General features: G+C 42.7%; 2 protein-coding genes across 8 annotated transcripts in view; one reads left to right on the top strand and one right to left on the bottom strand.

Annotated features, from left to right (window-relative positions):
* The window catches only part of LOC147998924 (uncharacterized), a 142681-nt gene that overhangs the window by 107114 nt on the left and 9178 nt on the right, over nucleotides 1-26389 (bottom strand). Inside the window, exon 1 of one of the 7 annotated variants that reach the window (XM_087596015.1) lies at nucleotides 6268-6370. The exons of 5 other annotated variants lie outside the window; for them this stretch is intronic. The gene's annotated coding sequence lies outside the window, so the exon portion shown is untranslated. Of the gene's footprint in view, nucleotides 1-6267; nucleotides 6371-26389 lie in introns of those variants that run through there. One more of the 7 variants, XM_087596007.1, reaches the window with a different exon arrangement.
* Nucleotides 906-20975, top strand: LOC147998925 (disks large homolog 5-like). The gene is made up of 8 exons (XM_087595953.1): nucleotides 906-995; nucleotides 1500-1567; nucleotides 2224-2290; nucleotides 17486-17645; nucleotides 18824-18967; nucleotides 19600-19762; nucleotides 20477-20599; nucleotides 20706-20975. Exons 3-7 carry the CDS (start codon nucleotides 2224-2226, stop codon nucleotides 20504-20506), a joined length of 564 nt encoding a protein of 187 aa, XP_087452079.1. The 5' UTR covers nucleotides 906-995; nucleotides 1500-1567; the 3' UTR covers nucleotides 20507-20599; nucleotides 20706-20975.

Raw genomic sequence — 26389 nt, 5'->3', positions numbered from 1 at the left:
CTGAAGTCTGCTTAATCCTACCCTGGACCCAGGACACAGCAGCTGTGGGAGACTCAAAGCCTGGGGCTTCAGCACAGCATGGGTACACAGCATGGCATGCAGCCTACACGGCTGTGAAAAAGCCAAGGAAGTGCTTCTCAGCTCACCCCCTGTAGGAGTGTCTAGTCCATCCTTCTCTCCATGGACGCAGACATCTGCTTCCAACTGCCCGACATGTCCCTCTGGTTTTGACTTTCCTGGATGCCCTGTCAATGCCACCACACAGAGTGCTGTCTCTACTGGGGACACACACACAAACTCATCTGAGCCAAGCAGGGATTGGGTGCACTGCAGAGAGGTCAAGTCATGTCGTGAAGTATCTTGTCCCACAAAGGCTCACTGTTCAGGGAGTTGACTGGAAAAGTAAGCTTATGCCCCTGGGCAGGGTCCCCATAGGGAGTGTCCCACACCCTGCTATCAGGTCTATTCCTGGTGCCATGCAAATTCAATTTGCAAGACCCAATGCTCTGGAAATGTCAAGAGCTAACAGAAATGTACCAGGAAGTGCACACCACAGCAAAGGGAGAGGATGGCACAGAGACCTATGCTATGGGATAAGGGGCACGGAAAGGCCACCTCGAGCACAGGGGTCAGTCACCTCTTTCACAAACAAGGCAAATGGTCAATGATCTCAGCTCTGGGATCCTAAAGGGCTCTGTGGCTCCTAAGCCCTGCAGCTGCAGCCAGAAGCAGCACTGAACAGGATGTAAATGCTGAGGATGGCGATGTCAATAAAACTTTATTTACAAAACCAAATTGGTGGTGGTGCTGGTGGTGGTGGTGGTGGTGGTGGTGGTGGTGGTGGTGGTGGTGGTGTCGGCGGACTGGTTCATTTCAAAGCATGCTGGAGTGGCATGGCCACTGAGCATCGGGAAACACAGAAAGGAATGAGACTGGACGCAGGGCTCCCAACACCCTAGACATCGACCTATGGCACTGGAACAGGGTCCCTGAAGGTAAGTCTGGACAGTCAGATAAGGTAAGTACATTTTATTACAAGGAAATGGGACAAGATAAATCTTCTCTTCATCTCGCTATGCTTAAGCATCTTTAAGAGTGCAGGGAATTCATGTCTCTCAGTCTGGTTTAGAAAAGTGTTTAGAGACAGCAAGAGTAAACTCCATGGTTCCCTGACGAGGGTTCCAGGGATTCTGATATCTGGGTCAAAGTGAAAGTTAAGGTGAAAAAGGCTGTCAGGCAGGGCAAAAAGATTCCAATTTCTGGTCTCTTTGGGCTGTAATTTTTACTGTGTTCAAGGCCATGAATGCAGACAGGGTAATAACGAATACAGAACAAGAAGCTAGAGCTTCATTAAGACAAAACGAAAGTAAAAGTTTTGCCCTCTGCACCACTGCCTGAAGCAGGTTTTTCTAAGTAGTTTCCGGAGGATGGCATGTTGACCATTAGATTCACACGATGATGATGACGAATTCACCTGCTTTTTCTTTTCCTATAATTAGGCCAGCATCGATTCAAGGTGTGGCCCAACCGACTTATTATAAAGGATGATACTGGTTGGTTGAAAAAGGTAGTAGCTTTCTATGAACCATATATTAAGTTTTTATGTATATTAAAATTAACATTGGAAAGAACAATGGTAGGAGAGGAAGCTGGAGGACAACTGCTGCAAATGCTTGCTTTTGAAAATGCTAATGAAGAGTACAGGAGAGCATTATTACCTATAAAGGAGGCTGGGGATATTAATGCTTATATGAAGGCATGCAAGGGTATCTTTTCTGAAAATGGAAAGATGCATATTTGGCACGTATTGATCCAGATAGAGTTATTAAATTATATGTTTAAATACTCTTGATTATCCAACAGGCACTTTCGCTCAGGATGAGTTGCCTTTAGAATGGGTTTATATTAAATAAAACTTTAACCAAACATTAACAAATTATGAGGAACAAATTTCTTTAATTATTCAGCAAGGCATACAAAGACCTGTTACTCTGTGGGGATATGATTGTGCTGCTATTGTTTTCCCATTAAGCAAAGATAAAGGGGAATATTTAATGCAGATGTCTGAGGTTTTTCAATTAGCCATGATTTCTTACACTGGAAATATTGAATTTCATCCTCCCCATAGTAAATTGTGGGATTGCTTTAAAAAAGAAAAAAAAAATTTGATAAATACACTAATTTCTGTTGATCCATTACCATCAGCCTTTACTGTGTTTACAGATGGCTCTAACACCAAGATGGCTTATTGGACCAAAGATAAATTTTGGGGACAAGAATCTTCTTTTGGGTCAGTACAACAAAATGAATTATTAGCGGTAATTAATGTATTCCAGGATTTTACTCATGATGTAAAAATATTATAGCTGAGTCTGCTTATGTTGTAGGAGTAGTACAGAATATTGCGACTGCTGTTGTTTCTACATCTAAGCCTATATTAAATGTTATTCTCACATATTAAAGGACTATTGTTATTATGAAACTCTAGAATATTTATTACACATACTAGATCTCATTCAAAATTTCCAGAATCTTTAACACTTGGCAATCATATGGTAGATCAATTAGTGGCATTTGCTACCCCAGAAGAACACAGTCATAATCATGCCAATACAGGATATTTACATATTAAATATAAGCTTCCCTATTCTCAAGCCAAACAAATTATTGCTAATTGTCCTATGTGTCAGTCTTCACGTATAAAATGTTTTCCATCTAAAATTAATCCCAGAAGGATGCAACTTAATACATCGTGTCAGATCGATATAACCCATATTTCTGAGTTTGGTCGCCTTTCACATATAGATGTAAGCATAGATAATTTTTCAAAATTTGTGTGGGCTACACCATTGCCAGGAGTACGCACTGCTCATGTTATACAGCATCTATTGGAAACTTTTGCTGTTATGGGACTGCCTTCTAAAATTAAAACTGATAATGGACCAACATATATTTCTTATCAATATAAACAATTTTGTCAACGATATTGTATTGTACATATTACTGGTACAGAACACAATACACAAGGACAAGCTTTTGTTGAAAGAATTCACCATACCCTGAAATGACAAATTATAAAATTAAAAAGGGGGGAAAGAGATGGCCTTATGCAACCTGAATGGAGTTTGCAGACCAGTCCCAGAGCTATATTGGCACAAGCATTATATGTTATTAATTTTCTTAATTTACCACAAGGTGAAGTTATATCAAGAGCCGATAGACACTTTGTTGAACTTCCCCCCAGAAGGCATGGAACAGACAGTATGGATAAAAATTGCCCGGGAAGCTGAATGGCAGGAAGGGACATCATTGTATATAGGGGAGAGGGTTTTGTCTCATTACAGGATGGGAGACTATTCTGGCTACCCAGGAGATGGATCCAAGCACAGAATAATAAGAACTGCTCCCTACCCTCAAAGGAATCCAGTTAAACCAGCTCCATTTTCTCCTGATGGATGTTCTCAGGAGATGAGGAGGTGTCCTCCATTACTGAGGCCCTGGCTTCTCTTAGTGTCCACAAACAACAATGGATAAGGATCCGTGCAGTGACAACCCTATTACCTGTGGGGTCAGGTGAAGCGATTAAGCACTGAAAGGAATAATTTTGTCCCCTTCAGGAAAGTCCTTTACTGCTGAGCACTTATTCTTAGCAATGTGTGTTTTACTCATGGTTTCTTCTGCTGCGGCCAATGCCAGTTATCGGGCCTATATTGCTTATCATGATGAAATCCTACTCCTTTTCTGTTAGTAAATATATGGATAATGACACAGAACATGATTGGAAGTTAATTCAAGCCTATTTAGAGGGTAATGAAAGTGCTTCAAAAGTAATTAATGCCTTGAAATATGATGTTCGAATGTCTTTTGGTAAACAGCTAGAAGATACTACCCCTATGGAAATAGCGAAATTATTGGCTGATCAATTGACAGGATTAGATCCCAAGGCTTGGCTTCAAAGGATTTTCCATAGCATGGGAGGAGCTAGTTTTGCCATAATCTTATGTACATTATGTATTATGTTGCTTTATTTTTACATGACTAAACCCCTACAAGGACCTTTAGCTATGTTATGTAAAGTGTTACTTTAAAACAAAAGAAAAAAGAAGGAATTGTTAAGACATAGAATTGCAGCTCCCAGGCAGGGTCAAGAAAGGCCTGGTGACAGATTCAAGTAGGGGCTGGAATGCCGCCCTGGAGAAGAAAATGTTTTTCTCACTTGGCCTTAAATTATGTTCTGCTGTGTCCCGTTTCTGTGGAAGTGGTTCTAACGCTCTCTTGGTAATGGTGAGTATATTTTGATTATAATAAGAGAGGTGATTTGTTATATGAATATTTTTAGAAGAAGCTTTCGTTTATTCGTCTTTCTTTGTTTAATCTTCCCTCATTGTTCCTGGTATCCTGGGAATAATAATCTTATGGTATCTTGACACAATGAATATTGTAGTAATGCATATTCTTAGCTTAATAAGGATTAATAAAGCTTGCAACTGCGTGCAGTTTCTTCTGCCTTTGCTCTGCATCCCCTGTGTCCTGGGGTATGCGACCATACCCAGGGCCCCAACTCACTACACATTGACAATGGGTCACCCCACAAAACACAGAAGCATCTACCTTAGTCAAAAATGGACATTTTATTGAATGCATACACTAACACTGATTGATCACATCCATAGCTAAGATACTAGGGGCAGATCCGTGGCCCAAAATACATTCCTCTAAACCTATAAAGTGAAAGAAAGAAAGAAAGAAAGAAAGAAAGAAAGAAAGAAAGAAAGGAAGGAAGGAAGGAAGGAAGAAGAAAAAACACAAAAAACTTAAGCTTCTCATAGGAACTTCGCAGGAAGTGTTGTCTGGCGGTCAGTTCTGATTAGGCCATTTTAGATGAAACAGTGAACAGTGACCCTTAATGTGATGGGCCCTATATAAAGCTTTTTGCAATATTGGAATTTTAACAAACCTCATCCAGAACATACAGCAGAGGCAAGGATGTGATCACCATGTCCTTGCTGTCTATCAGGTTATTTTTATGTGTCCTTGATTGTCAGGCATAGAACAGCAACAATCTGAAATAGCTGGTAGACATGGAACAAAGTGGCTAAAACTATAGTTGTGGGTTGCACACCTCAACTGTCAAAGGCTAATGCTGTCCTCAGAGACCTCGGAGGCCCATCTTGTAAGACTATCTATTGGAAAGTGGAAGCAGGTTTATCTGAGTTCAAAGTGAACCGGGCCAGCCAGGGAGAGGGCAACATGGGACACTTGAGACCCTGTCTAAAACCAGCACAAAAACCAACCCTTCATTCAAAGCATCATCTATTAATTCTTTATTATTTACTACTTTCTCCCTACCAGCCTTTCAGTCTGGAATGGTAGAAAAGGACTGGGAATGTTCCTTCTATTCTAAGGACCTTGATCTCTCTTTCCTTAGGTCCACATTAAGAACACATGCAAATGGGTATCACCATCTGAACAACTTAGTATCATCTACTCAGTATATCTAGCCTAATACTGTGCTATGACAATCTCAAGCTTCCCTGAGTTTCGCTGACCTAGCAAGAAGTATGAAGTACTGAGGCCACACCCCAGTGATCCTTTCAAGGGGTTAGAAGAAAGCCGTGAGAGATGCTCCACTTCTTTGTCCTTAGATTAAATCACATTGACACAATGTGGGTGGACTATTTAACCAGACATGTTTCTCCCAACCCCACCTTTCTGAGTTCAGACCATGGCAGAATTCATGCCCCACCACCCTAGATATTGAGTTTAGTGATATGTAATTATTATTTAAACCTATGCATTAAATTTTGTCATTTTGTTAATTTTTGTGGTTTTCACAGTCTTCTTTGATTAACTTTCCTAGTTTTATTAATTTATCCCCTGTGTTCTCTGGTATTTTGTCCTTCCCTTCAAACTAAAGTATTCCTTTTAGGATCCTCTACATAGCTGTCTTACTGGTTACTCATATTGTGTTAAATTTATTTTAGTGTACATTAGTCAGCACAGTAGCTGGGCAGCTGCCTGCCCTCCATGGTATCAGACCTACTTTCCAAACAATAACGCTTAACTCTCACTGACTGTGTAGCATCTTGGCTGCTCTTTGTTCCCCTTAGACAGCTCTCAGGACCAGGCTCTCCTCTCCCTTAACCATGGCTGCTGTCCTCTTCCTCTCTCCTCTCCATCACACATTTTCTTCCTTTATTCTATGGCAGCTTCTTCTTCCTTCTTCCCTCCCCATGATCCTCTCTAGCAAAGCCCTCAGAAACTCACCTCCCCCATCTGTCTGCTGTGCAGCTGTTGGCTGTTGGCTTCTTTATAATCACAGTTAACTGGGAGCAGGGTCAGTTATTTGGGGTTAACCAGTCTTGAGTTCTACAAATTAGCATTAAAATACAAGCAGCATTAGGCCAATACACTACAGGGGTTTTTGTTTGTTTGGTTGGTTGGTTTGGTTTAATTTTCATTTACCTTTTTACTTGTTATTTTATTTTTGGCTATTTTTTATTAAATGGTTATTTTATTTATTTACATTTCAACTGTTGTCCTGCTTTCCAGACTCCCCTCATCAAATTTACATCCCATTTCTGCACAGCTTTGCCTATGTGACAGGGCTCCCCCACCCACACATATCCATTCCCACCTCACACCTCTAGGATCTGCATTTGGTGGGGCAACAGGCCTCACCTTGAACCATAGAGCCATCCTTGCATACACTTTGGCTGGCAGTTTGGCCCCTGGGAGCTTGGGGATTAGGGAAAGAAGATCTGGTCAGATATTAAAGCCAATGATTGCTGCATTCTCTTCTTTTTCTGGTTATAGGTGAAATTACGTTTGTGTGCTTCTCTTTTTTTAACTTATTGAGAGAAGATTAATTTCTTGGTTTTTCTTGGGTATAGTTTAGTTCATTGTCTTGGAGTTTTCCTCCTATTAGCCTCTGTTGTGCTTTCTTACAGAAAAGAATTCTTTAAATTTGGTTTTGTCATGAAATATCCTGGTTCCTCCTTTTATGTTGATTGAGGATTATGCTGGATATAGGAGCCTGTGTCTGCATTACATCTGCCCAAGATTTTCTGACTTTTAGAATCTCTGTTGAGAAGTCTGGTGTAATTCAGATACGTCTGAATTTATTTGTTACTAGATATTTATACCTTACCCCTTTTAATGTTCTTTCTTGATCTGTGCATTTAGCATTTTAATTATTATGTGAATGGAGGAATTTTTCTGGTACAATTAGTTTGATGTTCTGTAGGCTTGTTGTACCTTTATGGCCTTTTCTTTCTTTACCTTATGGAAGTTTGCTGCTATGATTTGTTGAAGGTGTTTACTGGATCTATGAACTAGAAATCTTAATTCTCTTCTCTATCTATTATCCTTAGGTTTCAACATTTAATTGTGTCCTGAAATTCATGGATGTTTTGGATTCAATAAACCATACATGTTTATCTGAGATGGGTGTTTTGTGCTTTGTGGGATGACCTCCTTGACCCCAGGCTGCGTGAAGAATCTCAGCTGACAATGGGGACATAAATTATGAGTATGTGTAGCAAGACCCAGGCCTCTTCCAGGTTCTTAGATATTAACTGAGAACCTCAAATACAGTAGTAATGTGATAGTGTGGTGCGAATCTAGTTACTATTCTCTATTTTGATGTAGATGACTCTTTTTGTGTCATGGTCAGCTTATAATGACTAGAAGACCTAAGCTTGAGAATAACCAAAGACTACATTGCTTCTCTAGCAGCTGAGCTTTTAAAAGCCCTGGGGTGACAGCAACTGTTGGTGGACATTCTGGATTATTCCTTCTGTACTTTAACTCTCTGTGTCACTTCCACCATCAGTAAGTTAGTTCAATTCCATAAATTGGAAATCCATCACCTGGAAGAAATACTCTTTTTTTTTTAAAGATTTATTTATTTATTTATTATATACAAGTACACCATGACTGTCTTCAGACACACCAGAAGAGGGCATCAGATCTCATTACAGATGGTTGTGAGCCACCATGTGGTTGCTGGGATTTGAACTCAGGACCTCTGGAAGAGCTGTCAGTGCTCTTAACCACGAAGCCATCTCTTTAGCCCAAGAAATACTTTCTGAATATGATCTGAGATTGGCCATGGAAAAAGGGTAGCTTGAACTGTCCCACCTAGGTTCTGGGCCTGCACAGGCCTGCTCTCCAAAAGAAACCTGTGTTCACAGCTGTTGGCTGGCTAAGAAAGATTTCACGAGACGTGATACACAGCCCTCGGACTTCTGCTTCAGTCATCTGCACAATTTTTCCCGGACGATATCCTCATACCTCCAGCAGGCGGGTGATGAAGCTGTCCACTCTCAGCTCCCCTTCAGCCATCTTGTGGGCACCAGACTCTCCTCCCTGCAGCAGGAACAAGGGCTTCTCCATGGTGGCTGCAGCAGCAGTGGTGGTTTGGCATTCTCACCTAGGAGACCCTATGCCTTTCTACCCCAGTTCCAACTCACCTCAGGCCCGGGCCTCCCCCCATCCACTTCCCAAGGAGCAGGGAGAGAAGCACCCACTAGAAATAAAAGGGAAGCCCTTGGTCCTGCCAAGACTGAACCCCCAGTGAAGGGGCTTGTTGGGGGGAGGGTGGTAATGGGAGGAGGATGAGGAGGGGAACACCCATAGAGAAGGGGAGGGGGGGTTAGGGGGATGTTTGCCTGGAAACCCAGAAAGGTAATAACAATTGAAATGTAAATAAGAAATACCCAATTTAATAAAGATGGAGAAAAAAAGAGAAAAGTGTCACACATTTAAAACAGAAGAATATGGACCCTAATTTTAAACCACAGCTCTGTCAATTAACTAAACCTTTAAAAAGCTCAGATAATCAGGCCAAACAATATTTTCTCGGTTTATGTATCTGTAATGTCGCATAAATAGTAATGTCCGTTTCTTGCTATTGTGGAGGGAATTAAATAGATAATATGTAATCATGGAAATTTTGAAGTACCATCCATTTTTCTGTTCATTAAATCACTCTTCCTCATTTCATTGATCAAGTATGTATGTTTTCTCTTTCATAGTTATATGTATAATAAAACTAGTATAAAAACCTTCAGAATTATGTATGCTTTCACTTTTAACAAATTAAATTAGCTATTCGTTGTATTTCAGCTGAACATTTAAATGTTCTTCATATGTCCCAATGCTAGTTTATTAGGTACCTATAAACTTTAAACTCTTTGCCTGAGAGCATGAGTACTATTTAATTATAGAGGAACTACACCCAAGGCTGTTTTTATTAGGCCCAATTATATCAGACTCTAAGAAAAATTACTTTTGCTTCAAAGTTTGTGTGTGTGTGTGTGTGAGTGTGTATGTATGAGTGTGAGTATGAGTATGAGTATGAGTGTGTGTGAATGTGTGTGTGTGTGTGTGTGTGTGTGTGTGTGTGTGAGTGTGTGTCTGTCTGTGTGCAGCACATGACCAAATAACTTTCAGGAGCCATTTCTTTCCTTCTGTCGTGTGGGTCCCAGGATGTAACCCAGATGTTTGACTTTGGCAATAAATAATATTACCCACTAAATAAATAAATAAACAAACAAAAAACAAGCCACAAATCAACTTTAAAAGTAAAGGCCAGAAGTTCACAGAATAGTAGCATTGGCCTTACCATATCCTTTCTTTGGGGATGGGAAAATTAATGTTCTAAAATCCATGACTTTCAGGAATTGTGATATTCATGGAAATTCAATTCCTTTGCAGATGCTCCAGTTGTTGTGGCCAATTGCTAGAAAGGTCAGCTTAAGCTTGCAGGACCCCCACCATCCCTCCCCCCGCCTCCACAGAAAGCTCAAAAGACACTGCCCAGAACTTACTCCACATTCCCCAGAACCACTTTCTTTGTCCATCATTTCTGTGAGACGAAAGGTCAGACTCCTTCACCCTAGTCTCTCCACAATCGACATCCCCCCTCCCAAAACACTTCTAAGACTGGAAAACATGTCTTAGCTTGTAACCGCCAGACTCACACTGAGAGAAACTAGGGCACTGGTTGTCACTACAACACTGGTGACATAGCAGAGGACGCCAAGAACCCTCTAGGAGACAATAGAATGTCCAAGAAGGGACAGCTGATGTCATGGGGAACAGACTTTGCCTCCCTGCTAATGTTCTCCCTGTACTGAGCATAAGCTGAGGTGTCCTTTCCAGGAGACTTTCCCGGGGCAGAGCCACTGAGCACCTCCTGCTTCCAGAGCCAATTTTTCCTCAAGGCTTGATTATAAAAACCTTAGTAATTCCTATGCATCTAAATGAATGTTTCCTTCCAAATCCTGCCCAAAAATGTCTCATCCTAACTCAAATTATCCTCCTTCACCAATATTAGCCATTAAAAATTCCTGAGAAATAATACCAGTTTGAATATGCAGTCAAATTTTTCTCCTGTCTTATTATGTACAGGTGCTTGAAATCACATCAAGAAATAGCCTGCATGGAAGGTTGCAACATGGGTGTGTGATAGGGGAACACTCATGAAGCCTTGTGCTTAGCATTCAATGGTTGCCACAAAATTCCTTAGGAGGAAGACCTGAAATCATTATGGTGCTAGAAACAGTGTGGAGGCCAGTTGGCAGAGGAAAGTGAAACATTAGAGCCACCCTTGAAGGCTCCTGTTGGGCCCTACCTTGGTGTTTCCCTCCCCCCTCGCTGAGCCTTTCAGCCTGCTATAGCAAGAAATTGTTTACACCTTTGACAGCTGCTCTTAGCCCCTGATTTGGGGCTGGGATTTTCCATGGCACCCTTCCTCCCCACTGAGCTTTCCTGCTTCTTGTTTTTAAGAAGCTGTTTATGCCCCTGATTGGGCTGGAACTTTCACCACACAGACTTGTCCTATTTTCCTGGTTGGGGATTTTCACCTGCCTTGTTGTTTTTCCACAGCTTTTGCCTCTGGTATATAAGGAGATCTCAGTAAAGCCTTGGTGGCACTGGCTAAATAAGGGGTGACCCGTGTACGTGTTTTCTTTCAACCCCACAAACCTACACCCGATATTCACACAAGGTCGCGCAGGCACTGACAACAGGTATCACAATAGAAACTAGTAACTAGATTTAACCAAACTATCCCATTAATACTGTACTTCGTGGTATTATTATTTTTTTTTTTTGCTCTCCTAGAACCTGGAAGAGGCTTGGGGTTTTCTAGTCCGACTCATAATTTATTATCCTTCCCAACACTATGTGCTTTGTTCTGTTAATGCTAACAGCGGCATCCAATACCTAGGATATTTTCTACTGACATGTGTGACGTGAGACAAAACAGTCCCTGTCATCCCTCACCTGAATAAACTTCCTTAGAGGACAGTGTAGTTGGAGGGTCCTTCTTTCCTCTCCAAGATCGAGAAACATTTCCAGTCTTCAGACAAGTGTGTCAGCCATTGTCCAGTGACTGTCTTGAGATGTCCACATTGTCAGCTGAGTGTCGTCATCCAGCCTGCCCTGTAATTGTTGTAGATGATTAATAGGGTTCCAGCCCTAGGATTTAATTCAGTGCTACAGTACTTGCCAAACACACTCAAAGCCCTAGCTGCCACCCTAGTCCTGTGTGCTCTAGAGAAAGAAAATAAAGAACCACATTGTCTATCAAGTTTCTCCTCCAATAGAAGGAGAATCTGCATCGGTCTTTTAAGTAACTCTAAGCCCCAGCTTCCCCACAGCTCCCTCCGTCGATTGCACTATTGGTGCATTTTCAGTAATTCTCACTTTATTTTTGGTGTGCAAAGAATATGCACCATGTCAGTAAAGTGTGTGTGTGTGTGTGTGTGTGTGTGTGTGTTCATCCATGAACTCACTATAAATTATTATCAAATGACCCAGAAGACCGTGGAGAAACCTGTCGATGTGCATGCAGAATTATGTTACTACCGTTCCATGGCACCTTGCAGGGAACACTGAAATATTGGGCTGCTTTAATAGAGCCTATAACCAGGCTATGCATGGTTTTCGGTGAGATTGTGATGTGCAACACCACAACAGAGATCAGCAGAAGCTTCATTTATTCCATGCTGCTGTTACTAAGTGAGACAAAGCCTCATCCCATAGAGAGTCTGGTAGGATCTGATGAAGGGCAATAAACTCAGGGTTGAAATCAAGCCTTTAGAAACAAAGAGAAAAATACAAAGTCAAGGAAAGCAAGAGCTGTCTTTTCTTCCTCTTTTTTTTTTTTGAGAAGATCCACAAGAGAGACAACCCCTTCCTCAAACTAACAATGCACAAGAGAGACAATACATGAATTAAAAATCAGAAATGAAATGAGGGACATAACAACAGACACCGAGCAAATTCCAAAATCATTAGTTCTTACTCCCGAGGACTTTACGCCAGGAAACTGAAATATTTATTTGATATTGTTGATTTTCTAGACAGATAACAACTACCAAAGTTAAATCCAAATCTGGGAAGATATCTGAAAAATACCCCTAAGAAAATAGATACACTCATTAAAGGTTGCCTATATTATATATTATATTGCTTTCTTTTTGCATGATAAAACCCCTTTGAGGACATTTAGCTGTGTTATAGACAGTGTTACTTTTAAAACAAAAGAACAAAGAAAGAAATTGTGGAGTCACTGAGATACACTTCCCAGACAGGATCAAGGAAAGACGGCTGAGAGATGCAAGCAGGGGCTGCAATGCTGCCCTTGAGAAGGAATGTTTTTCTCACTTTACCTCACACTATGTTGTACTACGTCCTATGTTTGTGGAAGAGGCTCTCATGCTCTCTGGGTTATGACAAGTATATTGTGATACTAGGAAGAGGGGTGGTTTGCTATACAGATATTTTAAGAAGAACCTTGGCTTAGTCTTACTTCTTTGCCTAGTCTTGCCTCGGTTGTTCCTGGTATCATGGGAATAACGATCTTATTATATCTTGCCAAAAGGTAATGTGAGGTAATCCATATTCATGCCTGTATAAGGGTTAATAAGCTTGCAGCTGCATGCAGTTGCATCTGCCTTTGCTCTGCATCCCCTGTGTCCTGGTTATTTGTGGCCATACCTGGGCCCCCAATGCACTAGATGATGACAAGCATCACCCTTTTCAGTATTAGGTATATATTTTTTTGAAATCTATGATGTGGAGGCGTATTACAGCAACAATATGAAATAGCAGGCGGGCATGTATGAAAATTGCTGTGTTTAAGCTAGGTGTGGGGACAAGTCCTCAAAAGGAGCTGTTAAGATGGGAAACAAATAATGCATTTGTTGCTGGAATTGAGTTGCCTCAGCTGTGTTGCTCTGCCTGCTCAGTGTCCATTCAACATCACTCTGTTTCTACAGAGGAACTCAAGGTTTGCCCCAGCCGCCTGTGAGCTGTGATATGGGCAGAGAAAGGCCAGGACACAGTGGTGATTTCCCACTCCTCAGTTATGCTGAATTTTCCACTACTGTACTTGTATACACAAGTACAGTGTGGTCAGTTATTATAGATATTTGTCATTTCTTACAGAGGGCAACTATGATTGACTACACCCAATTCTATAAAAAACAAAACTTAGGAAACCTGGCCCTTGGCAGCAATGAATCAAGAAATATCTAGGATGGTGGGGCATGAATTCTGCCAAGCAATGACCTCAGATAGGTGGGGTTGTGAGGAAGATGTATGGTTGAATAGCACAATCGATTCACGTTGTATCATCTTGATTTAATCTAAGGACAAAGAAGTGCAGTATCTCTGATGGCTTTCTTCTAACCCCTTGAAAGGTTCACTGGGGTTTGACCTCAGTTCTTCATTCTTCTTGTTGGGACAGCAACATTAGGGAAGCTTGAGATTGCCATAGGCACAGTATTAGGCTAGAAATGCTGAGTAGGTGATACTAAGTTATTCAGATGGTGATACCCATTTCATTTGTTCTTAACGTGGACCTAAGGAAAGACAGATCAAGGTCCTTAGAATACAAAGATCATTTCCAGTTCTTTTCTACCTTTCCTGAATGAAAGACTGGTTGGCAGAGAATGGTAAAAATTCAAGAATTGGTAGATGATGCTTTGAATGAAGGGTGGGTTTCTGTGCTGGTTTTAGACAGGTTCTCAATTACCCCATCTTGTTGTCTACGTTGCTCGTCAGGTTCACTTTGAGCTCAAATAAAGCTGCTTCCACTTTCCAACAGGTCGTCTTACAAAGGGGCCTCCAAGGACTGTGAGGACAGCATTAGCCAATGAGAGCTGAGGTGTGTAACCCACAACTATAGCTTTATCTGAAAGACCCTCAGACAGAGGAGACTCTCGCTCCAGTCCTGAGGACAATCACCACCCCATGAACACACAGGACTCAGTCTTGATGTAAAAACAAGATGTTTACTTTGGGATACCAATGCACTGGGGCTCGACACGGTCCTCACGCAGGAGGGATGTGAGGAGCCTCAAACAACAGAAATATACAGCTTAAAATGTCAGTTAAGATTACACAGTTTCCTTAGCTCAGCTATTTCGTGCCAAGGATAACTAAGCAGATGTTTCTCGTCCTGGAATTCCTGGGATAAGGCCGTAACCACATCGATGCAGCTATTTCAGTATGAAGGCCGTCTGACTTGATACATGTTTTTCTTATCCTGGGGTTTCCAGGACAAGGACCAAGGATATCTGTATTGGCAGGTGTTTCTCTTCTGGAGTTCCCAGGACAAGGCTATAGCTATGTCAGCCTATAGCACAGCTGCATTCAGTACCAAGGACATCTCACTTCTATAGTGGTCAGTCAGCTTCCCAGAGATGTTTCCTGTCTTGTAATTGCCCTGCAGTAAATATGTTCTATACCCTCTGTTCTTATGGTCGGGCAGCTTCCTAGAGAGTGGGTGGGAATGTGCTTTCTGTACTTTCTGGTCTATTGTCTAACGTCTAGGGGCTAAGCGAGGGCCAGCTTAAAAGATTCTCATGCTTAAGAAATGGCTGTACTGATATATAAATGGGGATCTTTCATATCCACTTTCTTCCAAGTCTACCAGCCATCTCAGATTGTTGCTGTAATAGGCCTGACAATCAAGGATACAGAAAAATAACTTGATACACAGCAAGGACATGGCAATCATATCCTGTGTCGTTATGTATGTTCTGGATGAGGTTTGTTAAAATGACAAAATTGCACAAAGCTTTATATATGACCCATCAGATTAAGGGTCACTATGCACTGTCATAGCTAAAATGGCCTGGTCAGAAGTGACCACTGGATCACTCTTCTGTAACTTCACATGAGAGGCTTGTGCATTTTGTGTTTTTTTATTTTTCTGTTTTTTTTCCTTATTTATTTATTTATTTATTTATTTATTTATTTATTTATTTATTGTTTTATATGTTGTCTGTAAGATAGTTCAAGTCATGGATCTGCCCCCAAAATCTGAGCTTTGCTACTAATACTGTAAACAGTATTAGTGTATGCTTTCAATAAAATAACTTGGTTTTTTTTTTTTTTTAGTACGATAAATGCTTTTGTGTTTTGTGGGGTGATCCATGAAACAGGAGTGAAGATGCTTGTTTCTTACTCTGTCCACTGAGTTATGTCTCTAGGCTTGTCCTACTCCTTTGGCTGCACCCCCGCAAACACACACATCTGCTGACTATTTTATTTTTCAGATGAAATCACACGTTATAGCTTAGAGAGGCCTGTAAGCAATCCTACTTTGGTAACTTAAGTGCAGAGAGGAGAGCCCCACACTCAGCCTGAGGGTGCATTCACTGGTGGATCCAATATTTCAGTTTCCTCTGCTAACAGATCACCACATTGTTGCCAGGACCATAATGAATGCAATTCTTTCTCCTAAGGAATCTGGTGGCAACTGTCAAATGTTAAGCACAAAGCTTCAGGTTGTACCTATAACACACACCCACATCGCAACCTACCCGACAGGCTATTTCTGGGTGTGATTTCATGCACTTGCACATGATGAGATATGAGACCTCTTTGGCTACTTATAGGAACTGGTGTGATTTCTCAGTAATCTTTAATGGGTAATATTGCTGACTGAGGAGAATTTGAGGTAGGATGAAACATTTCTGTGCAGGGATTGTGGAGGAAGCACTCATTTAGGTACATAGCAGTGACTTAGGTTTTTCCAATCAAGCCTAGAGTCAAATTTCGCTTTGAAAGCATGTGGTGCTCAGTGGCTATGCCACAGGGAAGTCTCCTGAAAAGGGCACATCAGCTTTTCCTCAGTACAGGGAGAACATTAGCAGGGAGGCAAAGTCTGTTCTCCGTGACATCAGCAGTCCCTTCGTGGACATTCTATTGTCTCCTAGACAGACCTTGGAATCCCTGTGATGTCACCAGTATCGTTGTGACAACCAATTCTCTACTTTTTCTCTGAGTGTCCAAAGGATATATCCACAGACATGTTTGCCCGTCTTCTCAGGCGCTTTGGGAGAGTTGATGTTGATAGAGAAGAGTCTAGAGTGAAGCAAACGAAACCTAAAGGTAATGATGGACACAGGACATGGGGAATGTGGAGTAAGTTCTGGGCAGTGTATGTTGAGCTTCCTGTCAGGGGTGTGTGTGTGGGTCTTCCGCTGGCCTTTTTAGTAATGGGCCACAACCACTGGAACATCTCCACAGATATTGAATTCCATGATTATCACAATTCCTGAAAGTCAAGGTTTTCACATCATTAGTTTCTCCATAACCACATGGAGGATATGGCAATGCCTATGCTATTATTGGGTGAACTTCTAGTCTTTACTTTTACAGTGCATTCGGTATGTTAAATTGATATAATAACACCATCAGGAGTCATGGAGGGGATAACTTCTCTGAATTAAACAGGGCATCAATGTACTTCACTTTCATTGCTTCTTTAAATTCAGTGACTATCTGACAGTAGTAAGAGGGAGAGAATTGTGCTCCTGGCCATGACCTTATATTCTTAGAACTCCTCTGACTACCTCTGGCTGACGGGGCCAATCTTACCTTCATATATTAGAGGTTCTGTGTGGCAGATATTTTTCTACAGTAGCCAAACTATATGGAGCAGGTAGAGAAAGAGCCTGTAACCTATTGGCACTTCTGGGGCATTTGTCATTTCAGTAGGGGGAATTAATAAGTCTGTTGACCATGTCCTCCTCCCCCTACATGATTTTTAATGCAAAGTTATTGGACTAGAGTAACAGTGTAGGATATCTGAGTAACCCTGATCAATCAAGTCATTGTGGATGCTGAATTGATGATCTGACTTCTGAAACCAGAGGGGTGAGAGTCCTGAAACCAGGTTGTAGCCTGCGTACCGGATAATAATCCTGAAGAAGGCATCTCTCTGGTACTTGTAAGCCTGTGTGGGCGGGCATAGGGAACACCTGGCTGCTTACATCTCTTGGTCTCTATATAGTAGTGGGGGAACTGTGATCCATTTAGGATGCCTCTTACACATAGACCAAACTCCTTGCAGTGACACTGGCTTCCAAGCATGTTCTCCTGTTTGGACCTCACTGTGGTCTGTGTATGCTCTATGCATTAGCCCCATGCGGGTTCACTTGTGTTCTTCTACCTACAGAGGCCTGCAGACAGACGTCATCTCCTGAAAATGTCCTAAACAAGGTGCAGGCCAAGGAGGAAGAGGAGAGGCTGAATAGAGAACTAGAGCTAACTACCAAGGAGAGAAATGAGCTGACAGATCGCCTCCTTTATGTGACAGGTGGATCCATGAACAAGAGGTATGCATTGCTCCAAACAAATGACCTTGTTCTAAACCTCATCTCCATAGAGAGGAGATTCAGAACCTGACCCTTACTGAGGAGTGAGTTTGGAAATGGACTCTCTGATTCCACCTGTTGAAAATCTGAACTTGTGATCTGAGTGAAGATTTCAGGGATAAAGTCACTGGAGCATGAGTTCCCAGTGTACAATTGGAAAGCCCTTGACAGGTGGTAGCTTTGCAAGGTTCTAGGTGCTGTGAGTTTGTGGAGAGTGTTTGTACTTGCTAGGAAGGTGACTGAATGCTATCATCTCCTGGCAGCACCCTTAGGTGACAGGTCCCACATTGTTCATATCAATGCTTAACCAGAAGGCCTGAGGGTCAGGCCTGTTCCTTCTTGTCTGTGTGCCTTAAACTCTGAGACAGTAATGGTGCTTACATTTCTACTGATTCTCATTGTGCTCTTTCCATATTTGTCTCTCTTTCTCATTCTCTGAGTCTGTTTACTTTTCTTTTCTTGTGGGTGTGTCCCAGTTTGTGTGTCTGTGTGTGCACAGGTCTGCATGCATATGCACAACTTTTATATGTTTCTGTGTCCCTCCACCCTTGGAATTTAGGGGTCTGTTTTTGACTTCAGGATTTACCTGTATAATAGTTTCATGGAGGTGTAAGTGCTTTATTTTGGAAGCCCCACTTTCAACAGCACAGTTCTTTGCCTGTGTAGTCACATTTGTCTATACATTTGTATGCCTCGGGCAGATTATAAGTTTGTGGCAATATCTGGTCTCATCTCCAGAATTATGTGTACTGTCTGCCTCTAGAATATTAGTTATTCGGCTTGTAGCATTCCACTTGTCAAAACAGGAAAAATGAAATCAGAGGTTTCTGGATGTGTGTGTGTGTGTGTGTGTGTGTGTGTGGTTGGGTAAGATCTGTGGCCTAGGCTCTTGACAGCATAACAGGTTTGAATGCAGATCCACCCCTCCTGATTGAAAAAAGTGAGCCAGGGAACCCTTTATCTGGATGCTTAGCTTCTGTTGTCCTGGGCACACAATTCCAAGTTTCTGAAGCTGAAGAAGATCCAAATATGTAGAATTCAGAAAGTGTCCTTCCAGGCATGGGGTAGTACAGGACACAGCCTGAGTTCATATAATCCTAAACCTCGATGTTCATTGGGTTCTATCTTTCTGGGGCCAGCCCCTACTTCAGGCCAAATCCATTTTATGAAAACTTGAAGATAAAGGAGAAAGAGGTCATGTCATTACTGCACAACTTAGACACCAAGAACATTGAACATCGTGAGAAATTTCAGGAGCTCAAGAAGGAGATTAACTTCTATCGGTAAGTACTGGTCAGAAGGGCCCATCACTTGTGGAATATCCATTGCTGCCTCTCTTTGTTCTGGACTGGAGAGCCTGCAGCTCTGGGCCCATCTCTTCTGCTGTTTAAATATCACTGTGCCGTGGGTCTTTTGGACTCAGTTTCAGTTCCATAAGAGACTGTTACTTCTCACCACAGTGTCTATGCATCTTTAGAATGCTCTGGATAGAACTATACTGATTCAGGCATCAGAGTGTTATTAGGCCAACCTGTGGCTCTGGGGTCATACCAGGTTTAACAAAGCTCAATGTGTGGACCACATGGTTAGCATGACCTCCCTTGGTTCTACTGTCCTCTTGTGGTTGTTTACTGCCTACGAATTGATGCTGTCCCGATGCATAGGGCTCTCATGGGTAGTTGTAGATCCCTTGTTCTTTTGGACAGACATGGACTCTTATTCGTGCTTGGGTCACAGAAACAATTTATTCTTCCCTGGATTGGCTGTTTGCTGTTTGTGCAGCAGCCTTACATGTATGGAGATGTATTCTATGAAGTCTTTATGGGTATCTGGGTCCTGGTGGAGTTTGTGGGATTTGGCAGTTGGAATGGGAGGAAGAGGCTTCAGGATCTTACTATGCAGAGTGTGTTTCCAGCAACCTGCACAGCCGGCTCCTGATGGACCAGGCATGTATGAAGAAGAAGTTGGTCACATTGAAGCAGGAGAGCAAGGAGTTACAGAGATATTTGTTTGAGTTGAACCCGAATGATGAAGATGAACAGGAGAAGACCAGCAAACTCCAGACCCAGCAAAATGTGGTAGGAACAAGCAGCTGAGTCAGATTAACAATGTGTGATACCATTTGCCTATTGGATACATCTTTGCTTCCCCTATCACCTTTCTAATCTCCCCACACCCAGTCAGTCACCCACCTCATGTGACAGAGTTATTCATTGCTCTGTCTTGCACAAGTATTCTGGGATGTTAACCACTCTTCAGAAACTGAATTATGGGCAATTATACTTCTCTGTCCTTTTTGAAACTGCAGTCCAGAAATGGTGACAGAGGAATAACATATCACATGACTGCATCTCCCTGTCCCAGATTGGATGCTATGAAGAGTTTTGAATGAGTTCTTGGTCGTGTGACAAAGGTCATACAGGGGTCATGTGATGGTTGGAAGCACATTGTAGGGATAAGAACCAAGTGCAAATGGCAAATGAGTCCTGGTCATTGGCTTTGATCTAGGTATCATGTGGCCTTCTCCTTTCTTCCTGCACCCCAATTAGGTCTCTCCCCATTTCCCCATTCTTGGTTTGCACTGGTAGAGTCTGAGGAGCAGCTTGTTCTCCCACAGTACTTTGAGGGTTGCTGGTGATGTTCCCCAGCCTGCAGAGATATCAGCAATGATTTCAGTGAAAAGATCAGTGCTGTCTGTCCAATGCAGCTGAGGGGACAGAAGGCAGCAACTTGACAGCTGGTATGCATGTCCCCACCAAATCAGTGTCTTAATAGCTGCCTTCTCCTCCCAGGTCTCAGGAACTGCAGGAGACATGGCATAGGACGGGTCCCAGGAAGACAGCCCCCTGAGGAATGAGTTTCTCTCTCAGGAGTTCCCTGTGACGACAATCCTCACAGTCAAAGACTTTTTGTGGGTGAATATTCTTCTTCTCAGTTAATTTCCTCAATGTTTAGAGACCCTAAATTTATGTATCCGTATGCCAGCCTATCTCCTTGAGGTCTTTCTCCTTTCTCATACAGACAACACCATTTGAGAGACAATTGAGGGGACTACCTTGACATCTCACGTCCTACAGGAGAAACAGCACTACAACTGTGTTTCTAAATGTTCATTAAGAAAATGCTGTTAAGAAATGTTTTTGGTTATGATTTTCATTGAAGTTTTCTTTTTGTTATTTCATAGTTATATATTCTTGTTACTGTTTTTCATTTTTTATACCATTTTATTTGTTCATTTTATGTTTTTTGTAAATTGTATTCCTTATGAATAAAAATTGATTTGTAACTCTTGACTCTTAAGACCATCTTATTCAAGGGTCCTTTCCCCTCCTGTAGACTTAGAACTGACAGCTAGATATGGATCTGTGCATGGTCCAGTGAATTCAAAGCTACCAAGGGGTACACAGGGTGATAGTGTCTTTTGTGTGGATAATGTGACTTTTTTTAAGGACACACACTTTATGATGTAATCACTGACATACTGTATCCATGCTGTCATGTCTTCTGCTCATCCTAGTCTATATCAGTCTACAACACACATTCCTTATTGACTGTGTGCACCAGATATTGAGTAACACACACTCATGCCTGTAGAGCTGCAGAAAAAAATGACAATTTTCACAAAGGAATATAGAATAATCCTAATGGAGAACCATGTGCCTCAGTTTTTCTTACAACACAGCATTAGTATTAAACCACAAAGATAATGACCATCTACGTCATTTTGGGAAATAGGTTTTTATAGGTGCTGTTTCACTTGATCATTCATATGCTGTGTTTTTTATTGTTGCTGATTATATTTATTTTTATCATTAAACTCAATGGATCTCTTTTTTTCAAATGTATCTGGGCCACTCCTGAGTGCATTTCCCTACTGATCCAAAAGAGGGAATAGCATTTCCCATTGTAGATGATTGTTAGGGACCATGTGGTTCTTCTGAGAGAGCAGCAGATGCTCTAACCTTGAGTCATCACCTCAGCTCCTGTAGGTAGCTTTTGTCCTTCCAGGGCATGTGGTGTACTAGGTGGACACGATCACCTTCAATTAAGGAGAGAGATCTCAGAGGGAGATGTGTATGTACAGGTGGTTGAGCGGTGCCTGCTCAATGTGGTAGCCTGCTAGGCATCCGTACTGGGCTCTGGTGCCTCCACTGCTCATTGTGCATTCAGAATCATCCTCCAGCATCACTCAGTTTCAATTCCAAACAGATCTTTCACTTACTATCGATGATTATATACATTAAGCACATCTGATGAAATACAGAAGAGACTAGCCTCCTTCTACAGGCCAACTTGGCATAATGAATTCTTTTGATAGAAAGCAAGATAATTATCTTAATCCATGCAGTTTAGGGAGGACCTCAAGAGCATCCATAGTGAATGCAGACTGCAGCTGTGAACACATGTTTCTTTTGCAGAGCAGGTCTGTGCAAGCCCAGAGCTTAGGTGGGACAGTTCATGTTTCACCTTTTACATGGAAATCTGTGATTGTATTGAGAAAGTATATGTTCCACGTGACTCATTTCCAATTTATGGAATTAAACTGACTTACTGTGAGTGGAGGTGACTCAGAGAGATAAAGTGAAGAAGAATAATCCAGTATGTCTGCACACAGATGCTGCCTCATTAGGGCTTTTCAATGCTCAGCAGCTAGAGAAGCAAGGGAGAGGCATTGGTGACCGTCAAGCTTAGGTCCTCTAGTCATTATAAGCTGAGCATGACACAAAAAGGGTCATAGTTATCACACTAGAATCTAGTAACTAGATTTAACCAACCTGCCATATTAATGCTGTGTTTGGTGGTATTTTTTGCTCTCTTAGGACCTGGAAGAGGCTTGGGGTTTTCTAATCCTACTCATAATTTATTATCCTTCCCAACACTATGTGCTTTATTCTGTTAATGCTAACAGCGGCATCCAATACCTAGGATATTTTCTACTGACATGTGTGACATGAGACAAAACAGTCCCTGTCATCCCTCACCTGAATAAACTTCCTTAGAGGACAGTGTAGTTGGAGGGTCCTTCTTTCCTCTCCAAGATCGAGAAACATTTCCAGTCTTCAGACAAGTGTGTCAGCCATTGTCCAGTGACTGTCTTCAGATGTCCACATTGTCAGCTGAGTGAGGGCAGGGCAGTGGTTTGGGGCAGGGCAGGAGTTTGGGGCAGGGCACAGCAGGGCATTGGGGCAGGGAATTGGAGCAGGGCAGGGCATTGGGGCGGGGCAGGGCGGGGCAGGGCGGGGCAGGGCAGGGTAGGGCAGGGGATTGGGGCAGAGTCCATGAGATGTCAGTAGGCAACAGGCCAGCTGGGGCTAGTGTGGGTACAGGGCTTCTAGTGTGGGTGTGAGAGGAGGAAATTAGGAATGGTCAGATTCTGATGCAGCATATAGGCGGGAACGAGCTTAGACCATCTCAGTGCCATATAGGGACATTGTAGACACTGATGGGCAGTGTGGGGATGGTAGGGTCCCATATACTGCTCTCTGCAGGTTTCAGGAGAGCATACAGTGGCTCTGTCAGACTTATGACCATCAGGCAGGCACTGGGTGCAAGTGAAAATTATGGGACAAGCCCTATGTGCAGCCTGGTTTTGGGACATTCCCAGGTGCCCCATGGACTGCAAATTAAAGGCAAAGAACACAGGGAAGCCAGCAATTCCCATGCACAGGACATAAATACCTGTAGATCTTTCTAGAATTTCCATAGATTATCTGTCACTAGTCCTCATTATAGAAGGCACCAACATTCTGCCCTCTACATCAACTTGGTGAGACAGCTATTCTAACTCCAGCAGGAAGGCCTCAGGGAAGACAGTAAGAACTCGCAGGTGACCCCTTTACTATTGAAACAGGGTCTTCCTATGGAGCCCAGAGTGGCTGTAGGATACTAATGCTCCTGCCTCACAGTGACTAGAATTCCAATCCACCCTCAAGAGCAGTTGATTCATCACTAGATCAGACTAAGGACATGTGAGGCCCCAGGGTGCTAGGATTACCAGGGTCCTAGTAAGTTTCTCCAGCCTAAATTACAACCTGAGTCGGTGCTGCTATTTGGAACACCGCCTGATGCCCAGTGACATCACACCTTTGAACTCTTTGTCAAGCATAAGCTGTTACGGGAATGAAGTACCCACACAATAAAAACTGGTCTGGATAGTCCTAGGTCAAGAATCCCCTGTTGAAAATGCCTTGGACCGCAAAATTTTAAATTCTATATCCTTCTGGCTTTTAGAAGATTTATAAATACAAAAAAAGAAAGATGGGCATAGTAATTTAAGACAGTGATCCCAGTCATGGGAAACTGAGTCTGGGTGATGGAAGACTGTAAGTTCCAGGGCAACCTGTGTTTCAAAAAAAAAAAAAAGGCATGGTGAAGATTCCACTCAAGTAGAAAACAAAAGGGTTTCACATGGGCCCTGCCATCCACTGGTCAGCACTCTCATCACCACAGCCACAGGCAGACACTGGGGAACATTTCCCACTGTCTCTCTTTGGGATGCAATCCACCCCATGATTCTATGTGAGGAAACCCCCAAAGGTTGCATCATGTGAGGGACCTAGAAAGTTCCAGGATTGGGAGAATTTAGGAGTTTATAATTAGGGTTGATCTACAGCTGTGGCAAAGCCTTTTCCCAGCACATGGCAGCCCTAGGTTTGTCCCCAACAGTAAAAATGAAATCCCCCAAAATAATTCAAACAAAATGTCCTGAAACCTGCGCCCTGACCAGTCTCCTCAAAAGTGCGCAGGAACCTGGGTCCACATTTAGGACCCAGCACGGCCTCTGTGACCCGTGAGAAGGGATCTAATATGGGAATTAGTACAGTATGACTTATCCTTGTGGATACCTTTGGTGACAATAACCACCGGACCCCTGAAAACCCATCTACCTGGGGGGCTCAGCACTCATGTCACCCAAAAAGCCCAGATGGCAGCATGGGCAGGTGGTGAAGAAAGTTTGTCTCTCGTGAGCATCAGTTGCTGCTCCTGACCTGACTCTATCCTCAGGAGACCATGTCACCCCAGAAAGTGTGAGTGTCAACGGCTCTTCCCAGGCCAATCCTGGGATACTGCTTAAGTTCCACAATGCACAGCAGTGCTCACTCTAGAGCTAAATGTTCTACAGCTGAAAGGGGTGGGTGCTCTGCTGGCCACACCCCTCCCCTGCAGTATTTAGTGCACTCAGAGTGGTGCTTCAGGTGTGAGGGACTTCTTCAGGCTACTCCCATTGAGAATGGCAGATTCATCAGAACGGGGCACAGGGTGAGTTCAGAGCACAGCTGGGAGGAATTTAGGGATGCCAAGCCATGACTAAGACCAGATCCTGGGCTGACAGGCAGTTGAGCTGGAGAACTGGCATCCAAAGAGTGACTGCCTGAATTCCTCTTAGACCAAAAGCCCTGGATCTGAGCTACTTTAGTGCGTGCTCCTAAGTGGGGTCCCAGACACAGCTCAGAATCGGGGCTGTGCATGGACTTTGGTGCTGGCAGCAGGTGGCTTAGCCATAAAGTGCCGAGCTTTCCCATCTGTGCCCACTCAAACTCCTCTGTTTCATTTTAGGTGTGTTTGGTATAGTTTTGAGACAGGGTATCTTGTAGCAGCCCAACTTGCTTTGAGCAACAATGTAACATAAAAATAACCTTGAGTTCAAGATCCACCAACCCCTCTGTCCCAAGTCCTGGAATTAAGACCTCCAGCTGTGACCATTTTACTGCAGCATAGGATCCATCTGTATTAGAGTGAGCTTTGGAAATACTGGAGCTCCGACTGTTCCTTAGAATTCAGGTTTCCTTAATTCTTAGCAGGAGTTTTGTGATGATGCTGATGAGAGAGTCAGGAGTTACACTGGGAGAGGTAACTGTCCTGGCAGCCCTGAGTGCTCAGTGAAAGTCAAGACAGAAGCCTGCTGATTAGCACCTGAGTGAAAGTGGGAGGATTCAGAGTTCAAGAACAGACTCAGTTACATACCTAAGACCATATTGCAACATTTTTGTTTCACTTTTGGCTTGTTTTCTTTGAGACAAGGTGTTAATTTATAGCCCTGGCTGTCCTGGAACTCACAATGCCTCTACCTCCAAACGGACGGAATTAAAGGCATGTGCCAACATGCACTGCCACTAATTAATTTTTAATTAAACATGCTGGCACAATCCAGTAATCCCAGTGCTTAAGAGGCCGAGGCAGGCAGATATCTGGCTTCCTGACAAGTCTGATCTACAGAGAGCATGTCAGAATAGCCAGGGCCAAACAGAGAAACCCTGTCTCAAAAAATAAACAACAAAATGAATTTGTTTTAAAGAAGAGAGGAACTATTTAACAGAATTAGAGGCAGAGAACCAAAAGGTAATGGGCAGTGCAGAGTCTAGCTTCTGAGATGAAACTGGACACCATGGGGTTAGGGTGGGGATTCTCATCTTGGACTGGGAGACAGAGGGTGACTTCAGGCATGGAAGGCTCAGTCAGTCATTAGTCAGGATTCTCAATCAAGAGGGTGTTGTAAGATCCAAAATGTGTGAGCAGTTTTCTGCATGAGACTAGAAGAACCCGCCTACCTATACAAAACAGCCAATGAAGAGTAATCACAAGCATATGTCTGGAGGTCCACAAGAGGTTAACGTCCACCTTAGTGTGGATTATTCAGAGCACAGCTGGAGAGGAGTAGAAGAGCTGATGGTGGCTGAGGCAGGAGAGGAGTTCGGGTGTGAATT

The sequence above is a fragment of the Rattus norvegicus genome, chromosome 19 (genome assembly GCF_021556685.1).
Source record: "Rattus norvegicus strain SHRSP/BbbUtx chromosome 19, alternate assembly SHRSP_T2T, whole genome shotgun sequence".
In the NCBI taxonomy this organism is placed as follows: Eukaryota; Metazoa; Chordata; class Mammalia; order Rodentia; family Muridae; genus Rattus; species Rattus norvegicus.
This window is presented reverse-complemented; position numbering and strand designations above follow the sequence as displayed.

Coding starts and splice junctions, on each gene's coding strand:
- LOC147998925 (XM_087595953.1), top strand. CDS start 2,224: ATGGCTCTAACACCAAGATGGCTTATTGGACCAAAGATAAATTTTGGG. Junction 17,646..18,823: donor GGTGGATCCATGAACAAGAG/GTATGCATTGCT, acceptor TTCTGGGGCCAG/CCCCTACTTCAGGCCAAATC. Junction 18,968..19,599: donor AAGGAGATTAACTTCTATCG/GTAAGTACTGGT, acceptor GTGTGTTTCCAG/CAACCTGCACAGCCGGCTCC.